General features: G+C 47.0%; 1 protein-coding gene across 3 annotated transcripts; it reads right to left on the bottom strand.

Moving 5' to 3' along the window:
• Position 1: 1 nt before the first annotated feature.
• Positions 2 to 24,242, bottom strand: ARHGAP19 (Rho GTPase activating protein 19). 3 transcript variants are annotated; one of them, XM_030453342.1, is made up of 12 exons: positions 24,182 to 24,242; positions 11,382 to 11,647; positions 7,022 to 7,102; positions 6,477 to 6,686; positions 5,652 to 5,878; positions 5,021 to 5,107; positions 4,012 to 4,077; positions 3,085 to 3,273; positions 2,251 to 2,349; positions 1,574 to 1,666; positions 1,146 to 1,214; positions 2 to 926 (listed from the first exon to the last, which is right to left on the bottom strand). In XM_030453342.1, the coding sequence occupies exons 1-12, from the start codon at positions 24,223 to 24,225 to the stop codon at positions 870 to 872; spliced, it is 1,488 nt and encodes a 495-aa protein (XP_030309202.1). In that variant the 5' UTR covers positions 24,226 to 24,242; the 3' UTR covers positions 2 to 869. The 3 variants fall into 3 exon arrangements, with proteins under 3 accessions (XP_030309202.1, XP_030309203.1, XP_030309204.1); XM_030453343.1 differs by lacking the exon at positions 1,574 to 1,666; XM_030453344.1 differs by lacking the exon at positions 6,477 to 6,686 and having other exon boundaries at positions 24,182 to 24,231.
• Between the last annotated feature and the right edge of the window lie 1,569 nt (positions 24,243 to 25,811).

Here is a 25,811-nt window from a genome sequence, read left to right as displayed (position 1 = left end):
GCCCTCTCCCACCTCTCATGCAGCCAATGTTCTGATGCTCTGCAAACAGCCACCAGACTCTGCCTGCCCCAGACACTCCAGCTTCCAAAGGCCAAGCTGTCCTGCCCCAGAGAGCCTGTGCCAGCCTACTGCCTTAGCTTCCCTGGGGGAATTCAAAGTAGAGGCACCCTGTGCTCATCAGGCAGAGCTCTGCCACAGAACAGTGAATGCAGCGAGCACAGGCTGCCTCCCACCCAAGCTGAAACAGAGGGATGAATTTACTACGGAAGCTCCTTGGAATCATTTGGAATGATGACACCCAGAGCCTCTCCTCTTCTCCCAGGCACATCCTCTGCTCTGTACCATTTGTGCACACCAGCCCTTCAGGAACAGCAGGGAAAAATGGAGTATGGAGGAGGACTGAAGGTAAGGTTAGCTTTCAGGCTGTGGGTGAAGGTAGGAGTCCATCATTCTCACTGTTAACTGAGAAGAGGGAGGAAAAACAAGCCAGTGTGTTAAGAACTCAGAAAAAAAAAAAAAAAGCAAAAAAAAATACAGCCTAGCAACACTGTAGAGAAAGTTGAGAGTGCAAATGGCCCCACAATGCACAGGGCTCTCCTTGTAAGCAAGCACTTCAGCTCTTCCCAGAGCCAGCAGGTCAGACATGCTGCACATTTTGGTTAGATAGTGGTTTGCCCCATAGTATAATGGAATATGCTTCATATACAGGAAGAAACAAGTCCCTGCAGTTCTTGCAAAGGTCCAGTTTCAAGAGTGCTGCCATGTTGGTGAGGGTTGCTGTGAGTCTGCAGCACTCCCCTCTCAGTGCAGCGCATTATTCACAGCTTGTGAGGCTGGGCATTCCCACCCATGCGTTGGTGCGAAGCGTTTCAGAGCGATGACGAATCCTTGGAAAGCAGGTGGGCTCGCATGCGTCTACAGGATTCCTGCAGCAGAGAATTAGAGCAATTGAATGCTTGAGACATAGAATGCCATGGAAAAAAAGGCTGATGCACTGTCTTCCCCTTGTGAGGACTTCTCCCTGGAGTCTTCCCACACCTTTTGCCAAAGCAAGGCACTAGACCAGAGGCAGTGAGCAGACAGGGACAAACACAGCCATCTCTCTTGGGCTATACAAACCTCTTGTCCCACACTGTTTGTCTTACCTCTTTCTGGCCCTCCAAAGACTTCAGCTTTGCTTGAGACATGTGAGCTGGAGATCCACATTTCTGTAACTGAACAAGAGAGGGGAATAGGAGTAAAGACTGGGGAAAATAGAGAGGATCTATTACCCAAATACACTCTTAATTTGTGTGGCCATTGGACAATGCTAGATGCAGCAGGCTGGCCAAAGGAACAAGACTGGAGTGGAGGGCCAGTGCTGTCATCCCTGCCATTCTCTCTGCTCTCCTTACAGCAGAGGACCATCCTAAGATTTGTTATCATGCAGAAGTCTTGGAAACTTTCTCTTGGGCAGAGAACAGCAAGCATCTCCCCAAGGATTGCTGAAATGAATGCACAAGCTGCACTTGAACTCCCTTCACGTGATCTCCCCACCACTGCAGCTGCTCCAGCTGTGCTGAGAGTCTCTTACCAGGTGTACATTCTCTTTGCTGATTCGCTCAGGCTCTGGTGTGGCATCCCTGCTTTTTCTCTCCAGGATAACTGGGGTTCCCAAAACTTTCCACTGCAGTAAGAAGAGAGTGCTGTTGGCTAGTGCTTAGAGTGCAAAGGGGAAAAGAAAGGGAAGGAGCAGGATGCATTGCTGGTAAGGAGATGGATGCTGGGAAAGAAAAAAGAAAGCCAAGCTGGGAAAAAGACTGCAAAGCAGAATCACCTGAAATACCATGCCACTAGGCTGAGCCTGCCTGATCATAAGGGGTTTGGGAACATACCTGAGGGCTGGACAGGAGCCCAGCCTGCCAGAAGCAGGTACATGCTGCTGTAGAGCAGCCTACAGTGTGCTAACATCTGTGCTAACAGGCTAGACTACATGACCAGCTCCTTGTCAGTCCTCATCTCATCTCAGAAAGCAACCAATCCTTCAGAAAGATGCATAGATCCTACAGAAACATGTTTCACGGATAATTACACTTTATACTAACAAGGCTTATTCTCACTGTGCTGTTCCCAGTGGATCTGTGTTCTTTGGCAGACAGTACTTTCAACAGTCCCTACCTTTGAGGGCCTCATTCAAGCCAGAACAAGGCAGAAGCAAAGAGCAACATCAGAAACTCAGAGCAGCAAGCATGGGTCAGAGGCTGCCCTTACCTTAATGAGCCCACTGAAGGAGCGTGAGCGGGTACGTCGCGGTGCTGGGGATATGGGTATCTCAGAGCCAGGAGTGAGAACTGTAGGATGCTTATTAAACTAGGAGGAAACATGAGGGCAGTATGTTAGCATGGTTACTGTGCAGTTGCACCAATCTCTTGCTGCTGTATGCTGCTTTACCAACCACCTTCTGCCTAAAACTCTTTCAGACCTCAAAAATGTCTCTTTCATACCTCAAAATGGAAGATCAGCTCAGAGCTGCAGGGATAAGAAAGCTGAGTAAGGACACATCTGCCACCCATGATTACAAGGAGCTTGGACATGAGGCTGCTTTGTGCTGGCTAACACATTAGCCAAAAGCAGCAACTGTTGGAGCAGAAAGGGGTATAGGGAGGAGCTGGAGGCTGGCAGCCAGGACTGGTGCTGACCATATCGACCAGCCTCTCTGGAGCAGCAGGTTTTCTGGGAATGCTCACAGTTCGAGATGAGCCCAGTTTGTCCACTCCCTGCAGGTAAGAAAGAACAGGACTTTTCCCTTTCTGAGGGAGGATGTTCAACAAGGCCATGATCAGAACTGGGGAACTGCTGGCTGGCAAGTCCCTGGCTTGGAAAAGAGAGCTCAAAGTACAGCTTGGTGCAGCTAATTCCATGGTCAGCCACATCGGGGATAGGCTTCCTTTTCCCCTGCCTCCCTACAGCTCTGCCCCTTTCACAGCCCTAAGCCCACTCTTACCCATCCTGCCCAGGACTAGAAACAGCTCTCAAGCCTTTAGACCCATGCCCAGGACTGTGCTGACAAGTGCACCCTGAAGAGATCTTCCCTCCCCACACTACCTGCCGGATAAGCTTCTTCTTCTTTGCAGAGTCAGGCATATTGTGGACATGGTGGAAGAGCTCCTTCAGTGCCTCCTCTGTGCGTTGCTGGGTCTCCTCCTGATGGCACGGGTCCAGTCGGCTTCGCTTCTGAGACTTAAGGGGCTGCAGCTCCTTAGGGCCTGGAGATGTCAGCAAATCCAGGTCGTCCTGGGAAAGTGGAGACAGTAGTCGCTTGCCATGCTTTAATCCAAGCGAGCCACCCATCTGAGCCAGGCTGGGAATAGTCTCGTGAGCTGCCTCAACCCCAGTGAATGCACAGGGCTGTGTTTTCGCTACCCCTCTGCAGCAGCACTGCACCAGCAGGCCCTGTGCCAAGAAAAGGTGACAGCACTACAAAGGTGACCCCATTGCTTCTTCCCTCCCCTCCTGGATGCCAGCTGCAGAATCCCTTCCAGACCTGAGAAGGGTCAGCACAGCTCGTTGTAACGCATCTTCCCTCTACTGCAGCTATATGAGGCAGGGAAGCATTTGCTGGCAAGAGACAGACAAATGTTGTCCCAGTGGCAGCAAGTAGCCTTTATCCCAGCCCCTCTCCCAAGCAGCCTGGCCAAGGCAACAGCCTTGGCACGTCTGGCTGTTTAGAAAGCACAACCCCATGAAGAAGCAGGTGCTGCATGTACTGGGCACTGGGAGCAGGTTTGCTGCTAAACAGGGGCTGGTAGCTTTCCCTGTGCTTTTGATTAACAGATGCTTCAACTCTGCCCAATTTCTCTAATGCAGCAGCCTTCACTGCCACACCATATGGTTCCTCCACTCCTGCTCTCTGACAGATCCTCTTTCATGACTTGTTTTTGTTTCCAGCTTCTTTCACTCATAAGAATCCCTTCATAGCATCACAGCCTCAGTCCTTCCATGGAGGACAGGTGCTGCATTTGCTGGCTTTACCTTGGATGTGTGGGCTCTGGATCCCAGGTAGTGCAGCCTGGCACACTCTCGGATGTATACTGGGGCCTGTGATGATGAGCAGAAAAAAAGGCCACACATTATGTTTAGTGTGTTTGGCCCTGAGGCAAGAGCAGCCCCAGCAAGAGCTCTCTTCAAGTATATCACACAACCAACTTCCATCAAGACTCATCGATGGGATTTCATGTCACCAGTGCTGTACTTGTTCCCAGTTTCTTATTGATGCAGAGAACCAGCACAAGTGGAACACAGAGTAATAGCAGGGCTCTGCAGAAACTTTTTCCAAGAAGTTTCCCCAGCCGTGAGCTGGCCACACTGGGGTTTGACAAAGAGGGTAGAAGGGGAACATCCTATGGGAGGACTCTGGCAAAGAGTAGGTGCCTACGGTCACCAGAAAGGTCCCCAGAAATCAAGAGACTGCCTGTTGCAGAAACACCTCCATGGGGGAACCTGCAGACAGCCCCACACTCCTGGCAGCACATTGCTTTGACCTAGACAGGGGCTCAAGATTGCAGGCTGTGCTTCTAACAGCAGTGGGTTGACTACCACTTGCAGAGAAGTTCATAACAAAATGACCCAGTGTATGAGGGAGTCAGCTCTGGGCGCTACTCATCCAGGACAAAGCCCTTCAGTTTCCTTATCCTACCAGAAACCAAGGGGAACCCAGTGGCTACCTGACCCCAGGAATCAGGTTTCCTGACTGGGCAGCAGGGGCTGGGTGCCCAGCAGAGGGTGGTATTACGGCACCATGCTCCTGACCTGCCCAGCAAAGCCACCTCCAGCGTGTCCACCTCCAGCCCAGCCCAGTCTGCTGGGCTGTCTACCCAGCAAAGATCTCCACCCTAGTACAGTTTGTTGTAGGAATCCTCCTTTTCTTACCGTGGAAGAGAGCACCCACAATTAACACTTGACACCTGTGATCTGTCTAGACAAAAGACATTCATTCTCCTGCTGAAGGGCCAGGGAGGGCAAGAACTGAAAGTGCACTCACCTTGAAGAGTTTTTGAGAATGTTTGATCATAAAGGTCACTCCATTGTTTAGCTTTGTGATATTCTCCTGAAGGTCATTTGCTGTCACCTGGCAAGGAGAGACACAGCCAAAGGCACAGCAGTTAGAGGGGGATGAGGAAAGGTCTCTGCTGCCCTTGCTGTCTCTGAGACATACACACCCACTGCCTCATCAGGAGACCTACTCCAAGGAGAGGAGAAGGCAGGGCTCACAGCACACCAACAACAGAGCTCACAGAGCCAAAGCTGCTCTGAAAGGAGAACTAGACAGCTCTGGGGCAAAACACCAGCAATATAAGGAACCTTAAGAGAGAGACCTGCAAGGTTTGTCTAGAGTTCTTACTCTTAAAAGAAGCAGGACTGTGCTGCTGTGCTTTCAGCTTTACTGAAAGAGATGAAGCATCAGTTCAGATTAGACCTACAGCAGGTCTGGACTGAATGCTTAGGACTGAGTACTACCAGAAAGCTCCATCACACCGTCCCACAGCCTCCAGCCCTCACACCATTGTATCATTATTAATCTTCCACTCTTGGCTCTTCCCCCGTAGACATGCCAAGCCTCTGCTTTCTATCTTGCTTTATATCCCATCCACAGACACTGAGGCATTGCTCACATTTCTGGGCCACAGGATGTGGGGTGCAAACATGAGGGCAAGATTGTGGGCAGACATCTTGTTCTTGTCCTGCTTCTTGGCAGTCTGGTAGAGCAAGTCCAGCAGCAGTTTGAGCAGACTGCGGTTGGGTGCGGGAAGGATCAAAAACAGCAGCTGGAGGGCTTCAATTTGGCGTTCTTTGTCTGGAGTGCTGGTCTTATTACCCTTCTCATCAAACAGGGTCAAGTCTGTCAAATCACAAGGCAGAACATGAAGGACATACATTACCTTCCTTAACAGGAGGCCTATTGCAACCAACTACCCTTCCCTCTTCACATGCAAATTTCCTCTAAACTCCTGCACAGTTCTTGGCCCTCCCTCTCTCTCCCCTCCAAACCCAAGCTCCCCACCAGAGGAGCTGCTCTGTGGTATTCCTCCCACAGGACAACACAGTTGTGAAGAGTTGCGATGAGCTGAAGACAAGGCAGAGGAAGTTCACATAAGGTAGCTCAGTAACAGTTGTTAAGTACACAGAAAACACACCTTGCTCAGGAGACTCCCAGACTTAAAACAGAGGGAGATTCAGGTTACCAGTGTGGGTTCTACTGTCTGTATGTTTATTGTTGGAGAGAGAAGAATGGACTAGATAGACTTGGTCTGATTCCTAAGGGGTTTTGGTTCCAGTCTTTCCACAATTAGACTGAGATGGAACGAAAATTCCTTCTTACACCCTGCCTTGAAGGATTACAATTCTGCAGCCTAGTGTGCAGCTCTGTAGCACTACCAGCTTCCTAGGAGGCTAGCTCTATTCCCTCTACTCACCACTGCCTCTTACTAGTCACTCACCTGCAATTTTCAGGTGAGCATGGAAGTGTTTGTGTGTCAGTAGCGGCTCTGGTAATTCACCCAGGAACATCTTAAGCAAGGTGGCCACATCGTTGGAATGAAACTCCCCAGAGTCCAGGTCAATATCTGTACCATTGTTCAGAGCATCCTTTAGGATCTGTTGTCTGATGCTGTTGCCTGGCACCCGAAACAAGCCTTCTGCTCTTAGATCTGCTCAGCAGAGGGGACAAAAAAGACCACTAATGAATGAGAAGCTGATTCCCATCTTCTTACTAAAGGAGATCCCTCCCCTTTCCTGAGCTTGACGGCAAACATCAATGACCTGCATTCAGAGACAAGATTTCAAGCTGGCTCCCATCAGTAGAAAAAGGCCATGTGCAGAGGGACAGAGATTAACATCTCTGCTAGGCAATTCTGGGGAACAGTTGTCTAGTCCAGCAACAAACCCTTATTGCTGGAGAGCTCAGAGCTTTTCAGACTGTCTGCACAAGACACCTGAAGTGGTCCAGACGGATACCCTGTGGGAGAGGAAAACAGTCACTTACTTTTGTGCAGATACTCGATCAGCTGGGAGACCTGTGCAATGCCTTCTTCTGTCAGCGGTGAGCCAAACACCACCCCTTTCTCTGCAGAACAGAAGATAACATGTTCAGGCAACTCAGAGTCCAGCAGCCACAGACATGAGTGGTCCCCAAAGAAAAGGATCTCAGCATGCAAGGACCAGTGCCAAAAAACACTAAGGGTGAAGGTCAAAAGGACCACCACAGATGTGAGGTCTCACAAGTCACTTCATTTCACCATGCTGTACTTACAAGCACTTCATCATCCTGCTTCTTACCTCAGCTTAATTATAGTTTTTATCAGCTAAAGCAAACATTCTCTAGCTCCTGAAAAGAAAACACCAGAACAGATGCTTCAGTTTTAAAGGGCATATCATGCACAAGCCTGGACTTTATGGAAACAGCAAAGTGGAAAGGGCAGATGTGACAGCAGGGACTGCCCGGGTACCACATTTGCACATTCCACACCTGGAAAGGAACATCCAGGTGAATCCTCACCATGGTTTGGCACAGAGTGATGCAGAAAGAAGAGCTGCAGTAATGAGACTATGGGAGGGGAAAAAAGCACTAGTGGGAAGAGCATATATGATCCAACTGGCTCACACTATCCTCCTTTTCAGGGATGGGTAATCCCTGGAATTCTCTAGTTGCAATGAATCTCTCTTCCCTGCCAGCTAACTTGGTATGTATACAGTAACGTATGAAGGATCAGAAAGCTGAACAAGGAAAAGCTAAAAAAAGTTTAAAAAAATTAAAAAAGAAAAACTAAATCAGAGTAGCAAAGCAATGAGCTGGGCCATCCTCCATAACAAGCAGACAGCTCCTGAAATTTGCTTTCGTCTCATGAGGCTGTTACAGATCAGGCATGAGTTGCCAGCTCCAGAACTTTATTCAGCACAGGCTACAGCTCTGAAAGGATATAGAAGCACCTGAGCTGAAAGAAAGGAGAACCTCACACAGAAGGAACCATTTGATGAGAAGTCCATTTAACTGGAAGGCACTGTTCAATCAATGCAGAAAACTGTTCCTGTCCAGAGAGGGACTCCCCAGGGAAAAGAGTGGTTATTCAGCAGGACAGCATTTTCTAATAAATGGAGTCCTGCTCGTGAGAGGCGTTTTCCATCAGACACACAAAGCTAGCAAGGTCTGTCCCTCAGAAAGCTGAAGCAGCTCCCAGGAGCTTCACTGGCAGCAGCCAGAGAGCCCTGAGCACCACTTCTTCCCTCAGATGCATGTAGGTTTGACTGATAGTCCATACCACAATATGTGATGACTGGGTCTGAAAACTGGAATCAGGTACAGAGCTGGTTTGTCCTGCTCTTGCACTTAGGCTTCAAAGAACCCATAGGTTTAAGGAAAGAATATACCTCCCTTCTCCATGACCTGACTGCCAGGTGCACGGACCACTTCTGAGGGCAAGCTGGGCATTTGCACCCCAGCTGTCTGTGTCTCCATAATTTTACAACAGATACCCCAGCAATCCAAGCAATGCACTAGCTGGTCTGATAAAAGTTCTCCCTTACAAGCTTCCTCTTGCCTTTTTTTTTCCCCTCATGGCACATTTTTATTTTACTATCCTTTGGTCTATTGTATCTTACTGTTCTGTGGTGTTGATGCTCACAGTATGTGGGAAAGACCTGGTTAACCCTGTGCACTTCTCTAGCAGCCTTACTGTTCAACTAAATTTATTCCGCCTGAAGAATGTTACACTTTCTTCCAGGACTTCTGAAATACATAGTAAGCCACCAAGAACTCCAGCCTCCTGTTAAGTCAAGAACTCTCCCTCTGCTAAAGCACATGCTTCAGTCTTGTAGGAGAAAGGAGGGCAACGTGACCTCTTGATCCACATATAAGATCTGAAAGGCTTGGGTGCAAGGAGAGAGTAACCTTGGCAAAAGATTCTTGTCCTTGAAGAAAACTAAGCTCATTAGATATTCAACAGATAGGGTCAATAGTAGCCAGGAAGAGAAGAGGAAAATACATCTTGAGACATGCAGGGCCTGACAAATTTGATTTACTTTTGAAGTCAGAAGCTGATATCTGAATGAGAATTGGATTCTCAAAGAAACTTGAAAGAAGTGCCTGAAGAATGGATGCTGAGTTATGAAGGCTTAGATGTTATTGTACAATTGCTTCTGAAACTAAGAAGCAGCATGAGATTGAGAGTTTCCTAATGCTCAAAGGAGTGTAAGTATTTGCAGTTTGATCATCTTTGAGCTCTATAGTCCTTGCCCTCTGGCTTTGAAGAAATAAAACCTGTTTGTTTTATCTGGTCTATGACATGAAGAAAAACAAATGATGGCTCCAAGATGAAACACGCAGTACATGAAACCAATTTTCTCTGTAGGCACAAACTACTTTTTCTCAGAGTTTGGCCTAGGAGTTCACAGACAGTGCCTGTCAATGCAGGGAGTCACTGCCATTTCAGCCTGGGAGTGCAGCCAGTAGACTTGGAAACATCTGCTAGCTATAGTGAGACACATGGCCATGGAAATGTCTGAAAGGGAAGGAGGAGCTCTTGGGGAAGAGAGCTAACAGGAGATGTCAGGTCTGATAAGAGCAGTGCTCCAGCAGAGTATAGATAATTCTAAAAAACGAGCTAGAGAAGGCCCCCAAGCCCCCTGCTAGAAGGTTTTGACAAGAATAGGGAAGTTTCTATACATGCTAAGAAAGCAATTTTAGTCACTTCTGTTTGTCAAGTGACAAGTGTCTGAATTTAAGGTATCCTGCTACTTTCCTGGAACAGAGGCAGGAGCAGTAACAGATATAAGCACAGCCCAACTGTAGTTTGGGTGTGCAGTGTGAAGACCTATTAATATGGAGCAGCAAGATAAGTCATGGCAATATTGAATAATTCTCACCTAAGGATGCTAAAGGACTTATTTGCAGTACTTGATTTTCCCCTGTAGTGCTGTCCAGCCCAAGGCAAGTCTATCTACCACAGTTCCCACTGGGTGAGTCAGGAGTGGAGGGCTGAAGCCAGCACCAGAAAATTCAGCCTGAGCAGTTGAGCTGCAGAACTTGCCCTTATAAAACACAATGGAGAAATAGGTTGGGTAGAATCAAAACCACTTGGAGACACTACATAAAGGTTGGGGGGAAAAAATGAAGCTGTATTTGAACATAGTGATAGCTCCCTACTCAGAGGTACTGACAATAGCAGAATTGCTCAAAGAAGGGAAGAGTAACTAAAAGTGCTCAACCTCAGGCTGCCAACATCTGAAGGCAGCTACCCACAGCTTCTCTGCCAGCAGACAGCCAGTCTAGCTATGAAACAAGAGCTGACAGGAATGTGAAAGGTGCACAGATGGAGGCACTTTCTGTCTAGATGAGTGAGAAGGTTTAACTGAACTTACCAGGAGAACCAGGCTCCCCTTGAGTGTGGGCAGAGGTGGGACAAGGCACACACACACACAGAACACTCTCTTAGTTACAACAAAACAGAGTGGTGAATGCCAAGATGTGAACACAAGAGGATCTGAACACAACTATGCTCAAAAGCAAATCTCAGACTTCTGAGAAGGGGCCTGAGGCAAATGTTCCATAACCAAGACAGCTGAACTTGAAAGAGAAGATAAAAATAGTCAGTTTACCAGAAGAAAACTCCAGATGAGTGCTTCTCTGAGAGAGAAAGAGAAATAATGTCCTCTCCTGGGGGGCTCTGTCACTGACTCACTGGACTGGGATATGAATTGCAGAAGCACTGGTGTTTGCATGGGAGATGCTTAGAGATTTCTGAGCTGCACAGACAAGACCTTCCAGAGAGCTGGGACAGCAACTGAAGGATACACTGGGCCCTAAGTGAAGTCAGTGGCCTGTAAAAACTGGGCATTATTGTTCTTCACGGAACCTGATGTTCTTGGCCTTCACTGATATTCCATCGCTAATGAGGAAAGCTAATGAGCTAACGAGAACAGAGCATGGATTAGATGGACACAAACAAGCAGAGAGACAAGGACACCTCGGTGTTATTGGAAGAACCAGAAGTTTGTTCAGGCATTCCTCTCCATCTCAGCATTTTCCACAGAGCCAGACCAGAAACACTCAGGAACTAAAGCTATCTCTGTTTTTTGCTGCACAAAGAGCAGCTGACCCACTGAGGCCAGCCTGACGTAAACCACAGCAATAATTCTCTGAAGAAGGGTACTCTAGAAGTGGCACGGCATTTTCAGGATAAATCTCCTAGCCTCTGTTTTGCTCCTTTCTAGAGAAATCCCCCGTTAAAAACATACAGCACTAGGCATTCATCAAGAGCTCAAAACCAACAGGCCTACACCCAAAGTTTTGCAAACTATGTGTAACAGATGATGACAGCACCACTGTAAAGGTGGGCACCAGAACTCACCCTTGCGCTTCAAAGACATCAGGGAACGAAAAAATCCAGAGGCTGTGCTGTTTGCCCCAGGCAGCTTTGGGTCCTCCTCTCCCATCAGCTGGGCCAGCTCTGTCCCAGGCAAGTCAATGAGCCTGGTAATGTTGCTGACCACCAGCTCTGTGAACACCTCTGGTTTTTCATGGCGCAGCTTTTCCACAAAGAAGTCAGGATTGAAGATGATGGGCTGGCTGTGGAGCGAGGAGTCATTGCAAATTACAAAATTGCAGATGGCATCACTGGAAGAAAAGGGAAGAAGAAAAAAATACAGTAACTACTCATTGCTTGTTTTTTTTACAGCCAGCTGGTCTGCCCTGAAGGAGACATCTGCTGACACAGGAGCTACCAGTCTACACCACCAGCACTGTCTGTCTTGGGTGAGTGTTCATCACAACACAGTTACATTTCCCTTTGGAGCTGAACCACTTCTGGCCTGCTTGTATAACACAGCCCCAGACTAGCAGCCCTTAGTGTGATGGTAACATATGCAATACATCACAACATCCAACTAAAAATTTCACTGTTATCTACATCCTTCTAGCTCAGGCAGCTAAGGCACCCAATGCTTTACATTAACTTACTGCTCTCAGTCATAGACAAATTTGATTTCATATCCTTTCCTCCCCAGAAATTCACTCCCTGTGGCCTGAAAGTCTAAATCTCAATCTTTTTTCCATGGTCATCTGTTACTCATGAGTTCCCATTGCTGTTCCATCATCACTACCTTTGTACCAACAAGTAGAAAGTTCTCATGCTCTGGGATTTTGTTTTTAAGATCATGAAGTGTGCAATAACACTGACCCCAGTTCTGCTAGGGATGTGGTTAAACAGTCCCAGGTGACAAGCTGCCAACCCTTGGTTACTGCTCTCTGAAGCTACAATAACTGACCAGGGTTCCTTGAGGAAACTTTAGTAACCTTTCTCCTAATACACCTCTTTTTGACTCACCCAGTTCTTGCCTCTTCTTCAGGCTGCCCTTTATCCAACCTCCCTATTCAATGCTGACACCTACTTTCTCTACTTCATTGCTTCTCATGTGGCATGGGAAAAGGCATGCATCTGAGGCACTGCTCTGCTAAGGGTTACCTAGAGCAGATACTGACCCTAATGGAGGCTAGGTAAGCTACATTCACCATGTCTAAAATAAAAATCAAGAGTGGTCTCAGGTTTACCATTGCTCTTAAAGCTCACACTTAAAGCTTATCCCAATTTCCATCTCTCTCTAGAGAATCTACCTCTTCTCTCACGATCTTCCCACCACTGTTTCAAACACTTGCTTCTGAAGTTTAGCCTAAAGACTAGAGTTGCCTAGCTTGCTTCTCCAGCCCCTCTTTTCCTTAAATGTGGGAATTAGTATCATTATTCTTCAGTCACAAACTACTGCTCAACATCTTACTCTGTTAGGAAATTCTGGTCTGGTCCTATGAGTTGGTTTGACAGTTGTTCCAGGGCTCTGGGTGAAGGCTGCCTACACACCCAGCTTGCACACCCTGTGTGGCATTCCCCACTCCTTTAATAATTCATTCTTGGACTCTTTGATAATACTTTTGATACTGTTTCATCGTTCCTTCCCAGTCGTGAGCTACCACTGAACACTATTTCCCAACATCAGCTGCCAAGTGCACAGGTAATAATAGAAAATTATGGTTCTGATGTAAATTGACAGTAGCTAAAGAAGGGGAGGACATCAAAGCCCAATTACAAGTCACCCAACTACAGCCTGCCCCTATGCAGTATCTGTGAATCCAGTAGTTATCTGAGCTACAGCTGCACATCTTCGAACTGAAAGACCAACTTGGTGTGATTTCCAGGATGCGTGATCAGAATAAGAGAATAAAAGCTGGGACTCATGCTGCACAAGGAGAAAGACACTTGATGAAATCAGAGGAAACCAGGCTCTCAGCAATGCTTGCATGGTGAGAATCAGCACAAAACCCTCTCCCCTTGCCACTGCTCTCCACTAGTGTCAAAGATTCCTTCAAGAGGATGGAGAGAAGGAAGTTCTACAAGGCAGACCTCAAGGCAAACTGCCAGGACATTCAAAATTTTAGAAAGCTCTTAAAGGCTCCCAGCTGCATGGCTCAGAGTGGCCTAGTGAGCATGTTGGTGACTCCAAATGGGGGCCACATATTTCTAAGTACCTCCCAGACTGTTTTTCAGCAGTTTGTTATCAGCAATAAATCAAGACCAAAATGCAACAACTCGGTATCAGCTGCCAAAAAGCAACTGCCAATCCATCTGATCATATTCGCATTTTATTGCACAGGGCTACAATGCACAAGCAAGTGCCAACTCTTCCCATAATGTGGAGCAAGCCCTTTGCCTGAAACCCATGACAGCTCATTCTGTGGCAATACAGATCCTGAGAAGGGTTAATAGCAAGTGTATAGGCCCAGTGACCCTGCCTGCAATGAGCCGTGCACTGTTATTCACTTGCTAGCAGTTTTGTTTCCCCACAGAGAAGATATGCAAATACTTTGCAGCAGTTACATTAAAGCATCACAGATTATCTGCTCCCTCTGACAATTAGATATCTAGATTCAGAGAAAGAAAATTAAACAATTTTGTCAACTAGAACTGACATGACTTCTCCACACAGCATTACAAGTTGTACAGAGTTTAACAACATTTAATGTAAAAATAAATAGAAAAAAGTGAATTTCTTACATGAGTGCTGAAAGCTTTTGGAGAGGCATTAGGAAGCAGAGACAGGGAAAAGAACTTGCTCCTTGTTTCCAGCAACAAAAGAAACCTGCCTGTCCCAGGACAGCCTATGCAAATTCCACGCATGCTATGAAACACAAGGGCGCATTATTGGGTCTGAAAGGCCCGCTTGGCACACACTGGGCATCAGCCTTCACACAGAGACAAAACAGAAAAGAAAAGCTGGACAAATTGATTCATGTCTCTTGCCAAAGGCTGCGTAGCTGGAGTTTAACGGCAAATAATCTCTACATAGAAACCAGGGTTTTGAATTAGGACCAGTGTGGTATTAAGTGCTCTCCACCTATATCCAAGAGGAATCCACAAAACAGCTCCAAATCTGCCCTGCGTTTACCATGAGTAAAGCCATGCAAACAAATTCCCAACAGCATCGAAGCACAGCCAATGCTACAGCACTGGCAATACAATAGCTGAGTCCCTTAACTGCACAACCCCATGCCCAGAAACCTTACTAGAAGCACTGTGTGCCCCTGCCTTTCACACTTTTAGATCCTTTCAAAGACAAATCACATACATCGGCCTCTCAAGAACTGCAAACAGCACCTGGCTATTGCTCTTTGATACCATCACTGTGCCACCATGTGTCGTCAATCCACTTCAGGCTTCCCATTCCATGTTTCTCTGAATTCCCATCCAGTTTCCCTGTCTGCCACAGCTGGGACCAGCCTTGTATACTCGTATTGTGGTGTGGCACTTCAATGAGCTACTTAATTTTGAAAGGTCACTTTATTAGCAGCTCTTCATCACACAGAAAATTTGCCTTTGTATCATTATTGCTAATCAAAATGGAAATGTGAGGCAAACCCCTATTTCTGAGCAAAGATAAAGCCCCCACTGGCTTTACACGTAATAACCCTGCCAATCCTCATGCACTATAACCTTCAGAAAAAGCCATGTGCCCCATCTGCTGTTTTCGTGTTAAAAAAGGAAGATGGATGTACTCTACCTACACTCAGTTTATGTAACAGCAGCAAAGGGGAGACAAACGTATTCAGGGAGTTTATTGCCTTTTTTTTTCTTTGCTTGCAATTACAGCAAGTGCAATTTCTACAAGCTCTCATTTCAGATTGTTTTATGAGACATCATAAGATGATAAAAAAGAGGAATAAATAGCTTCCTGTCTGATCCCATGAATAAAATTGAATCCCAATGAATAATAAAACCTTGTCCTTATAGGGCTGTGATTAAGACAGGCGATTAAAAAAAATGGGTCCTATATTGTGCTGAAATTCCTGCCATTCTAGTGTCTATTAGAAGCAAAGCCTGCGATCCCAGCCAAGTCACAAAGAAAGCTGTCTGTTACACACAACATTCTTGCTTCAGGCATGACAGCCCCATGATTTCATGGGGAGTGGGTGGTGCAAAATCATGATGGATCAATTAATCCCTAAGGTAACTAGATCCAGGCCAGGAAAATGCCTTGGAAACACAGGCAAAAATGAGACTTAAACTGGAAAAACCTGGTGATCAAACCTGTGGTGCAAGAGCTGTGCAAGTGGGCAGATTAATATTAGCTCACAGGGCAGTAAGCTTGCATTTGGATAGGTGAGACCTAACTGGTTTAGTGGCCTTTATAGATTTTATATTCTTCTAACATCTTCCATGTGAAGGTAGGAACAGGTCCAGGCAACATGAAACAGAGCATAAGGAGAACACAAGTAAGCCAAGAAAGAAAACAAGAGGTACCTTTGGGGCATGGCATTAACTGTGTTTGTCTAGCTGGGAAAGTGGAAAAGCTGTAAGCTGCAGATTACAGGGAAGCCTGATGTACCGAAATCAGGGGGCAAAATCCATCTCTGGTGCCATTTTATGTCCTTGGTATGTTGTCACTTCAGTGACAGTAAATGAGTGTTACCATACAGGACTAAAAAAATAAAGAGCTTTTGAAAATAAGGCAGATAATGGAAGAAATTCTCCCTCTATAATAACAAAATTTTTAGACTGTGAGAAACAGCCAGGCTACTACCAAATGCTGAGAGCAGGGTAGTAACTGGGCAGTGCTAAAGAACACAAAACATGAGCGATTCTTTGCCTGGCTAAGCACAAAGGGAGATGGGACAGACATGCTCAGGCTCCTCTTTCCCCAGGGAGAGAGGAGTAACATCATTTCCTATGTTGTGCCAGAGTAAGGAATCAATTAATGAGGATGTTTGAAGACAGTATTTTCAGAGCCAGATAGGAGCCATCCCAGATTTTGCAAAGAGATGAAAGAACCATGGTGGAATTATGTGGAATAATTTTAAGTACAAAAGGACTAGAAGACAAATTATTTCCCAGATTAGAACCAAAAAAGATTTAACAGAAGTTTAATGGGAATGGACAGTAGAGACATTAGAAGTGACTTCACAATTAAGATTGCTTTGAGAACTGTACTTCAGATGGACATTCTTGTAAAATAGCGTAACAAAGATCACATTCAGGCGCCAGATTTGGCATAGCAACTCTTCACAGGATCACTGACTTGCCTCTGAAAAATGTCAAGAAAAACACAGAGCAATTTTTGCCTAGGGTTATACTCATATGGTCTTTAGGGGCAGAGTTCCTTTGAGATGACTGCACAGTGGGTCAATCCTTGCCTTAAGTCTGTAGGCTTAATACAAGCAAGCCATACTAAAAAACATTGCCTTTTTAATTTTTGCCTTGCTTTCTTCACATTTAAATAACTAACACAGAGTGATTCAGCCTTTTGGCTATAGAACCACATATAATAATATACAATTTAAACAGCAAGGAGCTGGGGAAGAAAGCTGCTGTTATCTGATGGCAGCCTGTGCTGGACAACCTGGAACTAAGGTGACACCTGGACATCTCTTGAACATCAGGTAAATAGGACATCCAAGTCTATATTGGATTGTTATTGCTATATTACAAGATTTCAAATTCTGTCTCAGTAAGGACTCAAAGCAGACCTCAGAAACATCAGTTGCACACCCACAACATGAGCCTATAGATAGACCTATCAGGGAAGATAAAAGGGTTGGGTGAGGGGTGTGTACACACTTTGGAAGAAATTGAAAATGCAACACATTACCAGTGTCAAAGAAAACTGCAGCTGTAAGATAGCTTGATACACATGAAACATCACAAAATTTGCTTTTCAGCATGAGATTTCTCAACTTTGACCTCAGTGAATTCTTTTGATATCCTTAATAATAGCCACTGGAATATTTTAAAGTCAACAAAGCAGTACTTCAATCAGCCATCACCACATCGGAATATCCAGATGCCTTCTAGTGCTAGAAGGAAGGAAAGAACTAAGAGATGCCTGAGAGCAGTTCACATGTTCACTGCAGCGCTCCTCACCGAGTCCCCTTCCCAGCTCTGGATGATCCCACGCTGTGTGATGGCTCAGCTTCCTACCCGAGGCTCTGTAAAAAATGCAGAAGCACAGCTACCCCCAGAACCCAGTAATTTTGCATTAAAGATCTGCAAGCTCATATGTCTGCCTTAACATGGGAACACCACAGTCTAGCAGGACTAAACAGCAATGCCATTCTGATTTTTATGACTTTCAATGCAGTCTAAACTTTGTGTCTTTATTTTAATGTAAACCCCTACAGGGAACAGCAGAGTAAGAGAAGCCTTAGATCTAATCCTGATTTCACTGAAACCAGCAGCAAAACTGAATCTTTTTTAGATGGTAGCAGCTGCCTCTTCTCATTACTGATTTATTCACTTTTATCACTGTGGCACTGGGAACCTCGGTCACAGCTGGGGACTCCACTGTGCTCCATGCTGTACAAACACAGAACAAAGGCAATACCCTGTCTTCAGAGGGCTGATAGCTAAATCTGAAATGAATGCTGGAGGGGCAGAAAAGAGGAGGAATCCCAAGAGAAGAGGCAGCACTATCAGTCAGCATGACTGATATAACTGAACTCCGCCAGCTTTTCTGTAGACAGTATTAAAAAGGAGGGCAAGGAAGGACAAGAAAACTAATCAGGTCACACTGCAGACGTTAGAAGAAATCCAGCTTCTGCATGAGGGGCAACATGGGACCAAGCACAAAAGAGCTGGTTTGAAAGCTATTGGGCAGGGATGGCTGGGACATAGGGCTGAGGAGGCAAGAGCTGAGCTCCAAGCACTGTCTGGGAAATGCTGGCAAGGCAGTGACAACAGGGCAGCAGCACCAGGGGCTGGAAGAGCCAGGCAACACCACAGGGCACTGTGTGGTCACATCCAGACCCCTGCAGCTTGGGTGGGAGGGTCACAGCCTGAAGAAGCCCTGCAGCCACTTCCTGCCACCCAGAACATGCCAGGCAGGCATGCTGCCTCCCTCAGAAGGTCACCAGGACCTTGGGCTAGTCTGTTTACAGACTGTATTGATGTAGTTTTCCCTGTCCTGGTCATATAGTTATAATGATAAAACAATGCATTTTTTTTTTGCTTTATTTTACTATTTTGAGCCATTTGCTTTATGAATAACATACCATAGATCTGAGGTACCCTGAGGGACCAAGTGGTATCTGCCACACATGCTGTGTCCCATGTCCAGGACCTCTTCTCCTCCCTGTGTCCTGCAAAAATTACTCACCACAACCTTTGACTACCAGTTGAACTAAAAAACTGCAAGGACACCTACATCTCCTCTTTTAATGAAGCCTAAAATCTTTCTTATGTAATTTAAAAATCTACTAAACATCTGTCCATGGACTCATGCCAGCTGACTGCTCTTCAATTTCATTCATACTCAGGTGGAAAGTTTCTTCCCACTTTAGTCTGTTTGGCCCTTAGCTGGGCCAACTGCGAGGTCCACACATTTGCTGTATCCTCCAAATGTGGATGGGTACTTTCCAATTGCCAACAATAGTTGAAAATGCTGCATGCACCTCTGATAGTCACCCTTACACTTGAAGATGCCCTAAGGCATCCTTCAGGGACAGGGAAAAATGCTGTTCAGATATTTCTCAGTCCAGTAGCTCCAAGCCAGTGTCCACGTCAGTGCAGAATTACCCTCTGTAAAGTGGAGCCACATAACAATCAGGTATACTGCTGACATGAAAAACAGCAATCACACAAAAACAGCACAGCAAAATTAACAAACTATTGTAGCAACTAATCTGGGAACTCAGAGCAACCCATCAAGGCAGGGCATTTTCCTCCAGTCCCAGGGTGATAGTTGCCAAAAAATTGGTAGAACCAAATCATGCCTGTTCTCGGGATTCCCACCACCAACTGGCAGAACTCAAGCAATTTGAGTATAACGTGCTGTAGCACTCACAGGCTGGTTAGACTGCTGCTCTTTTTTTCTGGACCAAGGAGATACAGAAGACCCAGGTCAGGACCCACAGCCAGCTACCAAGAGTGCTGTTGGGTGAGATTTTGTGGTCATAGCCTGGCAAACAGGGGACAAAGGTACTGGGGAAGTCACCTCCCTTGTTTTTATTTGTTACACTTTTGTAACTCCACAATGCTTCACTCTGGAGCTTCACTAGGTGAGCTGCATGCTTGCATCTGTATTTTGTATCATGGTGGCATCTGCAAAGGATGAGAGCATGTCAAATCCCTTCTCATCAGCAGCTCTCTGCAGACCTCCAGTTATGTCAGAGGCCACATCCCATGTTCCAGATGTGTAAATTCCCACAAGCTGGAATTGCAATGAGGCACACCTGGATGCATGCCAGCATTTAAATAAGCCGGTGACATCTGGTCAGGGCTGCAGAGGCACACAGATAAACAGACTAGGCTCGCTGCTCTGCAGCACAGCACGCAGTACCAGAGAGATGGAGATGTACAAAGCAGCCCAATTAACTCACCAGACTGAACAGAAGTGGGGGGCCTGGTGCTTTTGAAGGGGATTTGGGCAAGCTAGAATGTCAAAAACTGGAATATTGCACACAGATACTGGAATTCATATGCCAAAAAATGTCATATGCAACTCTTCCATGCTGATCAGAAATTGTTGCTTTCCCACCCTGCCTGTCAGGTCTGGATTCACCCAGTTTCTCTGCAGAGCCCAGGGAGCAGTGATGTATTTTTGTGTTGCTGAGGAGGATGTAGAATGGCACGTGCGTGAGAGGAGAGCTGCAGGCACCTCTGAGCACTGTGAAAATGTTCCCTAAAAGGCTTCCCACTCCCTGAGGCACAGCCAGACCTGGCACACTTGTCTACTGCTGTATGACAGCTCACTAGCAGGGCTGTAAGAATGCCCATGTGAAACTCTCAAACCATAAAGCTACATTTCAACACAGAGCCTGAAATCCAGCAAAACAAAAAGGGAAACCAATGCCTGATCTCTCGAGAACTTCCTGTCTCAGAAAATCAGAGCTGCCACATTACCACTCAAGAAGAAAGGATGTTTTGGCCAGACTCCAAATTATTAGAGCTTTATAGGCCAAAACAAAACATATTAAAAGTTCTTGCAAGCCAGCTGGTGGGCAATTACTTCAGCAGCTTATCACATTTTCCACTATCTACAGTTTCTGAAAAAATTTATGAGGAAACTCTAGATAGCTTAATTGCAATTACCTAGCATAGAGGTGAGAAAGGCCAGAAGCCAGGGAGTGAAGCTGTTGCACCTTGGAGAAAAGGACCCAGTGCTCCTGTCAGACACAACAGTAAGTGTAATGCATTACTGGGGTGAGAGGCCAGGAACACACCAGACCTGTGAAGCTCTGAAACAGAGGCAGGCCAATTTATCACACCATGGGATTCCTGCCGTTTCTCCCTCCCTGCTGGCTCCAAGAGCCCTGCGACCTGGGACCAGAGGAATTCAGTGTCAGTCTCCAGGATCACAGTGCAGAGATACACTACCAGAGCCTGCTGGTTCTGCACAAAAGCAGCACAGCAGGTCCATGGCAGAACCAGCAGTACACGAGCTAAAGAAGGGGCCTCAGGTTCCTGTCCTTGCCTCTAGCGAGGGAAAAAGTGAAACTGAGATCCTACAGAAACAGCTAACTCTGAAACAAGTAGAAAACTTGTTTTGTTTCCCACAAGCTGTGACCAGGACCCTGTCAAAAACGCTGACATGATTCAAAAACTTTTTATTGAGAGAGATGTAAGTAAAGCAGCGTGCTGCAGCACGCTGGGCAGCCGGAGGGGCCGCAGCCCCACCACCGGCTCGCACCTTCAATAAGGTGAAGCCGGCCCTTTATACTTTTCACAAAGCCCTTCCCCTCAGTCTCCCATCAGTTCATCACTGGTTCCCAAACCGCGGGCTCTCCCAGCACTGGTTCGTGCTTCGCGGGCTTCTCTCTGTTGTCGATGGGAACGGTTTCACATTTCGCGGGCTTCGCTCTGCTGCTGAGGGGAATGGTTTCATGTTACGTCCGTTTCGCGGGCCCCTGCAGTCGGCCACTCCTCCTGTTTTTCTGGCTTTTGTTCCTTAAACATACACTTACAAATACACCCCAAAACAACAGGACACAACAAACTGTCTCAACAAACTGACCAAACAAACACTACCAAACTGAAAGATACACTCAACAAAACAATAACCTACAATTTTAAACCTAATCCAGCTTACAGAGGGACAGGATCAAGAGGAACTTTACATCACTGAGACCATTAGCTATTAGCCAATACTTCCATCCTGCCCTGTCTCCTTCCCATCTGTTTGTGCCACTTATTAAACCAACACACGCCAAAGACTGTTGACCTTTAGGACAAGGAATGTGATTTCCCAGCACTCAGAACTTCAGTTTCAGACTGAACTGAGTGCCCAGACACCTTTAAAGGAGCATTAATGAAGCCCGGTGACATTTTCGTATGCATGTAAATGTGCACACAGCAACAAGGCAATGACTAGGCTGGCAAGGAGACCTAGATGCTGCTTTGGGCTATGTGGGCAAGCAACGCTCCCCCTTCATGGAAACAGACAATGAACTGAAGTGTAATGGAACAAGGATCCTGTTGTCCAAGCCCATCCCAGGCCCTGGATGAGAACAGGACAGGGTGTTATGTGCAAACATACAAAAATACTGCAAATGCAACACAGCCTTGAGCTGGGTCTGGATGTGCGCCTGATGGGACTTGGACTGAGTAGGAGGTTAAATACAAGCCTGGGTCTCAAAGACTTTAGTGAGAGTTGTGGAGGAGGAAATATTTGAGTAAGACTGTCCCCGGCTCCAGGCTATCTTCAGAGAAAAGTACCCATGCACTCAGACTTGGCTTTAAGTCTGAAATCAGCCATTTTTTCTGCATGACCCTCAGCAAGTCACTTTGACTTTTTGCCACTAACTCATGTTTATAGTGAACATTTTCTTGTTTGCAGTAAAACAGATGGCAATTGTATCTCCTTTCACTGCCTGTTTACAAAATGAGCTCTTGAATGTCCAGTTGTGCAGTGACACTCTATCAAGCCCTTTTAAAAGCAAGGTGTCTTATGGCCCTTTTTCAGCACATCCTGTTTTCCAGGACTGTGGCTTTTTCCTTTCCATTCATCATACCCCTGCCATATCAAATGGCCAATGTGAACACTGAGTGCCTGGCAAAGCATTTAGGTGCTGCTTGAATCACTCAATGCATTAATTAAACAGGCAGATGTTTCTCTTTTGATATTGAGCACTCTGGCACACTGCAATCATCCTTCTCAGTTATGAAGAGCCAGGCATAGGCTAGCTACACCACAAAAACAGAAGTGAGACCCACACAAATGATCTTTTATCATGTTGAGTAGCATTTGGTAGGAGGTTAAGAGAACCAGCTTTCATTGCCAGTCTAATACATACAGCATACAAGCTTTACTAGCTTATACTTATCTCCAGACAAGAGGAAATAGGGGCAAAAGTATGATCGTGGAGCTTTTAAAAAATAAAAAAAGTAAAATTAAGCTTTGTGGCGATAGACCTGCAAAGCAAGAGATCGATTTGCTAGTGCTGCCTGGGGGTGACAGGAAGCACTGCAGTAAAACTTACACTGAAAAGGGGAAGTGAAATTGGTGAAGAGAAAAAGTATTATATCCTAAAGAACAACTGTCAGCCTATAGCAGAATAAATTCAGCCCTTTGGACTGATCCAGGCCACATTTAAAATGCTTTATCCAAGAGTGTTGTATGGGCTGCATGGAGCACACTCATCCTTTTACCAGGTCCAGCATTTTAGGCACTCCCTGCTCAAATGTGCCACGCTGAGCACCATCAGCAGCTCTCCCAGATAAGCACAGCACGTACCATTAGGATGGATCCCGCTCAGCAGGGAATTGCACAGCACCACTACGAATAAGGTTGGTTATGAGGCATCAGCCCTCAACTGTATTTATTTTGCGATTCCACAATAATTACTACTCAAAGGAGTACTATGCCACGTGCTCCAGAAAAAAAACAAAGAGAAAGAGATTTAAGCTTTTTCAGCAGTAAACCAAAATCACCGTTCCAGCGGGGTGTTCTGCTGGGTTGTTTTTTGGTTGGTTTTTTTTTTGCAGCAGTCACAAGAGGTTATGCATATAAAAATTAATTAAGCGAAGCTTACAGTGTGCGCGTTCTGAGGAAGCAGGAATAACGCATGTGGGCTGAACAAAGCAAGGAAGAGCGGGATGCAAAGCAAGTCCATAGAGTGCCATCACCCTACCAAACCCTGCAACTGCCAAGCGCTCGGCACTGCCGCAGGAGGAGCGCGGCTCGTACCGCTGCAGCCAGACAGCGGCTGCGCCAGAGCTGGGGGCACTGCCCTTGCTAACGCGAGGGACACGGTTCCCCGTGGTATCGCTCCCCTGTCCGGGTTTGGAGCGGGATAGAGACGGTGCAAGAGGACCGGCGTTTCCCCTGCAATGCAGCACCGGGAGGCTGCAGGGAGCGCCAAGGCTAAGCCATGGGGGACCGCAGCAAACCCACACGGAGGCGCTCGCAGGGTGACAACGCCGTCCCTCTATCTGTACGCTGAGCGCCGGGGGCTGCCTGAGGCGGCAGGCAGGGGGCCGCGAACCGCCGCCGGGGGACCGGCGGCCCCGCCGCAGCAGGAACGGCTCAGAGAGGGAGCGCCGCAATGGACGGGCCAACCAACGCCTGCAGAGGAGTGCGGGGTGCCCGCATAGGCAAGAAGGGGTGGGGAGGGCACCCGTCCGCACTGGAGAGGAGACGAGGAGGTGCCGGTGGCCGGGGTCACAGCTCCTACCTGCCGCCGCGCCTCCCGCCCGGCGCCGATGCTCCCGCCGCCATCTCATACCTGCCGCCCCGCCTCCCTATTGGCCCGCTGCACCACCCCCTAATACCAGCCCCGCTAGCGACGCGAGCTTCCATTGGCTGCGACCGCCTCTGCCCCGCCACCATTGGCCGGTTCGAACAGGCAACGGCCGTTCCGCGCGAACGAGGGGACGGATGGGCGGAGCGGCCGCGCGTGCCGCGCGCGGCATGCTGGGAGTGGTAGTCCAGCCGTGGGCTCGAGCGGGGCAGCTGCAACCCCTTCGTTTCACGGAAACTTCTAAAACGTGGCTGTCACCTCACCGACGCAGCAGGATCTGCCTGAGCCTCCAGAGCACACTCAAAGTGCTCCGAGAAGCACGAGCTCCACCATAAACCTCAGCTGACATCTCAGCTTGAATATTTTTTATCTTTGCTCACCACCAAGAACAGAGGAGAAGGAGGAACAGAGATGCTAGAAAACCAGATTAATTTATGTCTTTTTCTAGGGTCCATCCAGGGTCCCTGCATACTTGTTACACCTGGCTTTGCAACCAAGACAGATAACTTTTTAGAAACAAGTGAAGTCTAGTCCAGAATGCTGAAGGGACTATGACTTAAGCTGACTAGTTTCTTTTTTTTTTTTTTTTAATTTACAAGATTTCAGCTGGAGAGGCCCCTTGGCATTTTAAAAATCCATACTTAATTATCTTCCTGCCTATAGTTAGAGCATAAACACCAGGGCTCCTCTTATACTGTCGCCGCCAGGAGGCTTTTCCCATCCCTACAGCCTCCCCATGTGCCAAATCCTGACTTGATACTGGGGAGACCTCGGTGTGTCTGTGGGGAGCCCCAAAGTGTTTGGTGGAGGTGATGGTCCAGCTGAAAGTTGTGTGGCCACAGCTGCACGGGGCACATCTGTCCCTCAGCAGCACGCACAGGGGACAAAACCCAGGCAGCCTCTATGGTAAGGAAAAAATATTTTACTTTTCCTCCCAACTTCTCAAGCGTGCCTAGCATGCCTGAGCCCACATCTGATACCTTGTGCTTTGCTGCTGTATCTGCAAGGTTAAGCTTTGCGACCATTTCCTGCACAAGCAGAGGTGAACAAGGGGATAGCCAGGGGCTGCGGTAGCCTGCGGTAAGTAGTTGCACAGCTTAAGGATGGGTTAGGTGAGGAAAAAGCCTCCAGCCATCTCCCAGCTCAGCAATGAATGCTAAACACCCCTCCAGGTCCCTGTCTTGTGCTTCTCTGCAGGTAACTGCAAATATTTGTGGATGACTGTCCTGGTTTGGGCCAGGATAAAGGTGATTTTCTGTCTTGTACTTTTGCTTTTAGCTAAGTTTCTCAGATAGTGTGTGCTTCTAGGATTGATAACACTTGATGTTTATAGTTACTGCTAGAGACTGGTATGCAGAGCCAAGGACACTGCTCAGCTCTGAGGAAAACATTTTACCGTCCAGGAGGATACAGAAGTCCCACCTGAGCCCTCCTTTGGGGAGGAACAGACAAGATAGATGCCAGAATTGACCAAACAGAGTATTCCATCCCATATACGTCACACTCAGTATAAATTCGAGGCATCACAAGGGCCGAGCCTGATCTTTTCCTGATTTCCTGCTTC

This window comes from Calypte anna, chromosome 6 (assembly GCF_003957555.1).
Source record: "Calypte anna isolate BGI_N300 chromosome 6, bCalAnn1_v1.p, whole genome shotgun sequence".
Lineage (NCBI taxonomy): Eukaryota > Metazoa > Chordata > Aves > Apodiformes > Trochilidae > Calypte > Calypte anna.
This window is presented reverse-complemented; position numbering and strand designations above follow the sequence as displayed.

What these genes read in the sequence shown, in the direction of transcription:
- ARHGAP19 (XM_030453342.1), bottom strand. Translation starts at nt 24,225, where the DNA reads ATGGCGGCGGGAGCATCGGCGCCGGGCGGGAGGCGCGGCGGCAG. An exon ending in GATCGAGTATCTGCACAAAA is followed by an intron (nt 6,687 to 7,021) that starts GTAAGTGACTGT and finishes TCTGCTGAGCAG; the next exon opens with ATCTAAGAGCAGAAGGCTTG. An exon ending in CTTTGGAGGGCCAGAAAGAG is followed by an intron (nt 927 to 1,145) that starts GTAAGACAAACA and finishes TCTCTGCTGCAG; the next exon opens with GAATCCTGTAGACGCATGCG.